We start from the raw sequence: 7,988 nt of genomic DNA on the forward strand, positions 1-7,988 counted from the left end.
GGGGATGCTGGTTAGAATAAATGTTTAATAATAATTCAATTAACTGAAAATTAATCCATCAATTCTACATTAATCCATCATTTCTGTATATAAAGAAACTTTATTAAAAATATTCAGTCAAAAAAACTTTGGAAAAATTAAGCAGGTACCAAATAGTAATGCCAAATCAGAAAATAATTAAAAACAATTTAAAGTAATGTAAACATTTATCTGGTTAATGTGTACAATGGCAAGAATTATTATCCCTGAACAATAATACATTTGAAATATCAGGATAAACAACATTTATTTTGAATTTACATAGATATGAACATGGTATTGTGGTAGCTGTTAAAAGAAAGTGAAAATGTATGGCTGTGGAAATTCTCCCTTGTAAGATTTTGTGAGAATAAACATTTTACTTGAATCTAAAAAGTAAAATTAAGTTGACAGCTTGACTAACATTTACTTTACTAGCTTAATGCATAGTCTATATATCTATACAGTCTGTTTCCCTTATGCATATCAGTTTCATCCATATAGATATTTGCCAAGCATTACATGTATTGTGGATCTACCGCTAATAATGACTTCATAAATGGAGTTGTTTATGCATCCAGATAAACTGATTCAGCATCCTCTATTGAGACTCTTCTACACTTGTTGACAAAGTTTTAAAATGACTAGTTTTGGTGGTATTTTAGATTGGAGGCCAAAAAAGACTTACCAACAACTGCAAAAACTTAGTTTTTGGTGCCCAGTGCAGAGCAGAATCCCAATCACAGAGACTGGTGTTGAAGCTCCTTATGCTATGTATTATGAAAGGTAGAATAAAGCTGTTTTGCAGCTGTTGGCCACTTTTTAAACAATTGTAAACATCTTGTATATAACAGTGTAGTAATTAGAGCACTCATCTAGTAAACAGATTACGTCAGTTAAATTCCCTCTAATTTGAGGGGATTTATATCCAGACCTGCCACTTCCCAAAACCATATTCTAACCACTATATTGTATACCATTTTGGTCATGGGGCATATGCAGAAGCAAAGCCATGTATGGCTAGAGAGTTTTCAGATTGAGCAGAGAGGTACCTATTGAATTACAGGTTATTTCAAGGTTTGGCAGCTGCTAAAGCAGGCTCTCCCTCCTCCCCCCAACCCCCTTTACTTTTGGAGTGAGGCAGACTTTAGATGCCCAAGTCCTGCTTAAGGCACTTAAGTCTCTTGGTTTTGGATCTGGCCCAGAGCTCTTTACCCAAGACAGCCTGGTGACTAAACACTGTGCAGTTTTTCCATTAGAAAATACCGAAATGTTCTTCTCTATTATTAAGAGCAAAAAAAAGCTGGTGGCGAGGGGGCACAGCAACAAGAAGCTTTCATTTCCATACACAAAATGAACTAACTGGTAATGTTTAATATCAGAGTACAATATAGTTTTCCATTACTTATATCCAAAAAGCAAAGATCCCAGAATAAGTTGCATATGTTTTTTTTTAAATAAAGATGTTTTTCCAAGAAGCAGTATGCTAAGCTTTTATTGGGGAAATATGAATGCATATCAATTTTTAAACTAAACTTTCTGCTGCCACTTGCTTTTGTGTCAGTGCTGGCAGAAGCTGGTCATGGAGTCACTATATTTGGTCATGAAGAATTATGAGAGCATAGAATGATTTTCTGGTGACACTCACTCTTTTGAGCCAATTTATTCCAGTTATCAGTACATCAAACTTCAAACTACTCTGGAGGCCCCTCTCAGATCCAGGAACCTCAGCTATAGCTCATGATTTCATCAGAAATTAAAGTAGGCCCAGTAAATTATTAGGTAACAGTTTAGAACCTTTCTTTTAATGCATTTTAACATATGGAATATTGTAAGTTTATATTACTACTTCAGAATCAATGGTTTATCAGATTCCACATATCAATAATTTAGCAGATATACAGGAAGAGAAACAATACTGAAGTTCAGCCAAACTCACCTCCTTACATTTAAATGTTTAAAAGAGTTCAGAATTACCATTCATCACAAGATTACTTTTACAACTGAGTTATTAAGTACAATATTTAAAATTAAAGTAACAAATATTACCAATCATCCAATTTGTAAGAATGCACTACTACCTGCATATCAGTTCCCCCTGCAATATTCGGTTGCAAGGCAGCTAGGCATGGATGGATCAGGCATGAATTCTGAATTGATTCACATTTTGCAAATGCAGAATAGAATCTTAAAGAAGTTTGAAATAGAATGTTGCAAGTCAAAGTCCACAAAGAACCTACAGCTGTTAAAGTTGAACCAAGTTAGTTACTTCCTTGTAGAGGCAGACTTCTTGACACCTAGAAATTCAGAAAAAAAGAAAGAACTGATTTCAGCTTGCTGTTGTAAAGAGGAATAAAAATACTCAGCATTTTGTGTCATTAGAACTATAGATCTTGCAAGACAAGTGTGTTACTAAAAGGCGCATGGTGAAGACTGATGCGCTCCGTGTGAGGGTTTGCCATCTGTTTTAGAGTAGAACAGAATGAGTATATGCAAGCCTTCTGTGTTGCAGGGGTTTAGGCTGTAGCCGTGTTGGTCTAAGGACATAGGCAGACAAGGTTCCTTGGGTGAATTTGATATCTTTTATTAGACCAACCCAAATGGTTGGAGAATAGTTATTAAGCAAGCTTTCGGGTTCAAAAACCCTTCGTCAGGCTCAGGAAGCTGCAGCAGTTGGTGTGTGCTCTTCCTGGATGGAATGACAAGTAAACAAGCCAGGGGCTGGGCTGGGGAGTCAGTTGCCAGGCAGATTGTAATGTATCAAAAATCCAATGTCTATGTTTAGTCCCTCCAACCATTTGGGTTGGTCTAATAAAAGATATCAAATTCACCCAAGGAACCTTGTCTGCAAGCCTTCTACACTTTCTTGATAGTCAACCAACCAGCTCTTCTGAAAGGGAAGGTCTCCTTGGATAATCCAGATGCCTTATTTCATAGACATCAGGGCTGGAAGGGCCCTCGGAAGATCATCGAGTCCAGCCCCCCGCCCAAAGGGCAGGAAGTCAGCTGGGGTCATAGGATCCCAGCAAGATAAGCATCCAGTTTCATCTTGAAGGTGTTCAATGAAGGCGCTTGAACCACCTCCGGTGGCAGGCTGTTCTAGACCTTGGGGGCTCGGACAGTAAAGAAGTTCTTCCTTATGTCCAGCCTGAAACGATCTTGAAGTAGTTTGTGACCATTCGACCTCATCATCCCTTGGGGCGCTCTGGTGAACAAACGTTCCCCCAGATGCTGGTGGTCACCCCTGATAAACTTGTAGGTGGCCATCAGATCACCCCTGAGCCTGCGCTTTTTCAGGCTAAAGAGCCCCAGGGCTCTCAGCCTGGCATCGTAGGGTCTGCTTCCCTGACCTCTGATCATGCGCGTGGCTCTTCTCTGGACTCTCTCAAGCTTCTCCACACCCTTTTTGAATTGTGGAGCCCAAAACTTAAGCACAAGGCAGTTAATAAGATAACTTCTTTAGTTATTTATTTTCACAGGATCACAACTTTGGGTAGTAGATTCTGGCAGCCAGGTAAGAGAACAGAATAACTACTGGAAGTGGATTTCTCAAATCTGTCAGTGGGAAGCTTCTGGTTGAAAGCTGTTTCAACTATGGAAAGAGGGCTGGCTGCCTTATAGGAAAAAATCTGAGACTTCTTATGATGCTGGGCAGTTTCTGAGAAAACAGAATGCAGGCCAGGAAATGAGTTGGTTTAAAAGGCAAGATGAGGTCAAGGAATGGAATGCTCTGCGTACAACCAAAGGGGAAAGAGACAACAATAATGGGTAGTAATGGTTGTTTCCTTTTTCCCCTGTTCCAGGACACGCTGCCTTCATCATTAATCCTGGTCTAGAGTACTTGGCAATCATTTGGTCAAGATTCCCCAAGACCCATGCCCATCCTCAATGGTCCCTACTATTCACAGTCCAGAACACCATTTTGGTGGAGGATGAAAAGACAAAACTCCTGCCCCCCCAAGTAGCAGAAAATGCATAATTATCTTGTCTTACATAAAATGTCAATATTCCATAAGTTTGTGGGAAAGAGGAAGAAACAAAGTTTCTCATCATTAGATATGAGATACCAGATTGGAAGTTTGAGAGAAAACAAGTACTGCAATACTCTGGGCAATTAGTCCTTCAATGCCATATTTAGGGTTCACTGGTCAGAGTAACTTTTGGTTCACATTTTTCTCCAAAGATACTCACGTACTTAGCGTTTTAAACAAGATTACTTGTTTTCTCCATACCTGTCAAAACTACATTAAATTTGCAGTGCCATTTTAGTGCCATATTTTAAATGTAATTCAGAGGCTGATAACACACCTACCTTGCTGCATTATTTTACAGAGGATGCTTTGTTATTCCTGCTTCAAGTCCCAAATTCTTCCACTAAACTTCACACCCTTTCATGCAGCTCCTCTTTTACCCAGGCTAGAAAAACAGCATCCACTCACCTGCCTTCCACTCCTACTCATTCAGTGACCAGTCTCCTTGCCTAGCCACTTACTCCTCTCCCAGTCTGTTACTTTTATTTTTTCCCATACTATGCTAAGCACAAGAAACAACGTCCCAGGATCCAACATATGCACACCAACAATATCAGCATACCTGCTATTAATTTCAACCCTGGCTCAACTGTATTTTTTCTCTCCTGAAATTTGTGTGAAGGAAAGAAGAAATTATAGCATGAACTGCATTTTCCAAAAGGATTTAAAACCAAGATCTATTTCTTTTTCATCCTTATTACAGCATAAGGCATTTGACAAATAAAACAATTCCTATAATTCACAATACAGGTTTATAGGTGCACACAAATATTAGAAAGAGTCTGTTACCTTAATGGACCTAACCCAGGAGTGATATAAGCATCACAACTCCCATAAATTGAGTGAACAGCAACACAGGGGTGAGAAATGACCAAACGGGCCATAATGCAATGTTGAAACTGTTAACAAGAACAAGAAACTTCAGTTTTGTTTCCATAGTCCGATATTGTTATATCAATAAAATTTAAAAATGACTCAAATAAAAGCCTTACTAAAATAAATATTTTTCTCTATACAATGAAATAATCTTTGTTACCTGAAGGACAACTATAAAAAGTCATCTTATTAATTACACATCAGTAAACTAAAGCAGATAGACCAAAAAAATCACCTCCAATAAAACATTTAACTACTACTTTATATAACAAATACATTGAATCTATGGTGTCAAAGCATAGCATCCTCTCCTTAATTCAGTGATTCTCAACTAAGGTGTTGCAGCTCCCTGCCCAGTTGCTTTCCTCCTGCCTCCTTCCCTTACCAAAAGATAAGCAAAAGCTCATCCCTGCCCAGCTACTCCTCCTCCTGCCACCCCTGTCTCTGCCTGGCCCCTTTACAAGGAGATACGCACTGTAATAAGTAAGTTTTTAAAATGAGATGCTGCTCAATTTTACAAGACAGAGGCATGCCTGGAGTCTAAAAAGGTAAATAACCACTGCCCCACACCACATCAGCTGGAAACAGAGATGCACAGGGCAGTTTTCCCTAGCCATGGCAGCACTAGCAGGCACCAGCACCACAGCACCTCTGAAAGGATCTCTAGGGTACTGCAGCACCCTGGTTGAGAACCACTGCTGTACAAGATGGTATTACTAAAAAAAGCATGGTGGCAGAAAAAAAAGCATGGTGGAGGTGGCAGAATCTAAACTCATGAATATTAAAAAAGTGAGCTCTGTAGGACTATATTAATAATGTGATCCACATTAGAAGATGCACAAAAACACGGAGTGATTTTTTAAATTAAATATCCATTAGGTACTAAATTTGAGAGCCTGGAGCATTGATAAAAATCTATTTAGGTCTTGAATTTTTTTTCGTCTTTCTGCAAAATCATAACTTACCAAATTGCTGCTGCAATAAAAGTTGCAGTTGTGACAGGTATCAATACTGGATATTTGGCATCATAGTCTTCAATTCCACAGTACCATTCAAGATATAATATGCAGTAAAAGGCAAGAGATAAACTTGCAGCCAACAAACAGCTACCAATGACAAATGACCAACTGCAAATAAATAAATATAAATTAGATCCAACCAAACGTCAATCTACAGCTCTTTACTAATTCAATCAAAATGACAGTACAATAAAAACCCCATTTTTTCATAAAGGGCTGGCTTACAGCTCACTTATTTCCCAGCAAGTTGCTGATTTAAGAACAAGTTGCTTGAGTGGCTACTGTGTCTTAACTTCAAAGGGTGTCACTTCACTCAGATGGAACACAGCTACAGGGGGCATCCTTTGACAAAATGGCTGCAGCAAACACCTGGAACAACTCATCAGTCCTGGGCAGCTATTTGCTGAAGCTTTTTTACATAAAGGAAATTACTGAGATGTGGCTTTAAATGTTATTGTGAAAGGGAAAACATTCTGAATTAAAAAAAATAAAATTATATATATGTTCTTACTTGGTAGGATAACTGTTACATATCCGCAAGATTAAGGAAAACTAGGTAAGAATTTATGATTAAAAAAAATTAAGTGACTTAAAATCTTCCTTGCACATTACATTTCTTTAGATTAGCTTTATATTAAAAACTCCAATCTTTGTTTTAAGACAAGTTAAAAAAATGTAGCCACTGGTTCTTGTAAACAATAACGGGTTTTTTTAAATAAAACTTTTATATGCAAAATAAAGAAGTTAGTACAGTAATAAAGCTTGTTCAATAATCTCTGCCTATGTATATCTATTTTTAAAGAAAGCAGCTTTCCAGATTTCTTCACTGTGACAGAGTCCAAAGAACTGATAACCTAGACATGAAATCATAGAATAGGGCAGAAAAATAACTTCAACAGATCACTTAATCTGTTACTGCTGCCCACCTTGTTATTCTCCCTTGTTTAATTTCAGACATCCAAAAATTTAATAATGAAATAACCCTAACAGCATAGTACTTCAGCCAAACTCAAGCTTCTCTTCCAGTTTAATCTCAATAGTGCAAACATATAGGAACATGCTTAACTGATGAGAGTATTTCCACTGAAGTCAATTGGATTACCCCAACCATTGTAAAGTTTGGCTTCAGCACTTGCGGGAGGCCCTGGCGAACACTTACATATTGGAGATTTTTGTCTGTGAAACCAATGGAAGTTTTGAGTCAATAAATGCAACTCAATACCTACAAACACATCTATTCTGTAAAACAGTAGCAACATGAAAAGCCATGAAAATATATATTTTTAAATTTGTTGGATTATACCAAGTCCAGGTATTATTCTTCAGTGTTTACATGCAATTCCTTTTTTGTTGATCTTAAAACCAGAAGCCAAAAAGCCGAAGGTGGAATCTATTCAATCATTGCAGGTTTCTTCAAGCTGCATGTACTAAAGCAATAACAAATTGAACGGATGTTTAGTTTTCATTTTGGAAAGGCAAGTGGAGGCCTGCACTGACCCAGACCAGAAAGTTGGGGGTGCTAGAACACACCTCCCAGCCTGCCCCTGCGGGGGTAAAAGAGCACTCCTCCCCCATACATGACCAGGCAGGTGCGAGTCACTGACACGCAGGGGAGAACAAAGCTCCCCATCCCAGTCTCAGCCTCTACTCCTTGCCTGCCTAGCCAGCTCCATAAAAAGGATTGGGGCCTGTTGCCGAGCACAAGCCCCTGGGGTTGCCCAGCATGTCTGACTGCTTGATGGTATTGGGCTCTGCCAGAACACACTGGGTGGCCCGGGTGCTCGCGCCAGGCAGCAGGGTCCAATCCTGCATCATGTAGCTCTTCCATTTGCCATGTACTGCAAACCTCACAGAACACCCGATGTGTCCCACCAGAACCCAGCACCAGCAGCAGCCGGCAAGATGTGCCAGGAGGGCCAGGAATCTTGCATTAGGTGGCGGGGACTAATTCTGTCCTCTATAGAACGCACCTGCTTCTAATGCCTGGCACAAACTCCTAGAGTTGCCTGGCACATTTTGCCAGTTGTCACTGGAGATGGGCTTC

The 7,988-nt window shown here is 39.1% G+C and overlaps 1 protein-coding gene across 2 annotated transcripts in view; it reads right to left on the minus strand.

Annotated features, from left to right (window-relative positions):
• Positions 1-705: 705 nt before the first annotated feature.
• The window catches only part of TMEM128 (transmembrane protein 128), a 10,763-nt gene continuing 3,480 nt past the window's right edge, over positions 706-7,988 (minus strand). For both annotated transcript variants that reach the window (XM_006016772.2, XM_014526028.2), the window contains exons 3-5: positions 5,891-6,052; positions 4,839-4,948; positions 706-2,315 (exon numbers count right to left, since the gene is read on the minus strand). In XM_006016772.2, the coding sequence (XP_006016834.1) occupies positions 4,849-4,948; positions 5,891-6,052 (262 nt within the window). In that variant the 3' untranslated portion in view covers positions 706-2,315; positions 4,839-4,848. The remainder of the gene's footprint in view (positions 2,316-4,838; positions 4,949-5,890; positions 6,053-7,988) is intronic.

The sequence above is a fragment of the Alligator sinensis genome, unplaced genomic scaffold (assembly GCF_000455745.1).
Source record: "Alligator sinensis unplaced genomic scaffold, ASM45574v1 scaffold104_1, whole genome shotgun sequence".
Lineage (NCBI taxonomy): Eukaryota > Metazoa > Chordata > Crocodylia > Alligatoridae > Alligator > Alligator sinensis.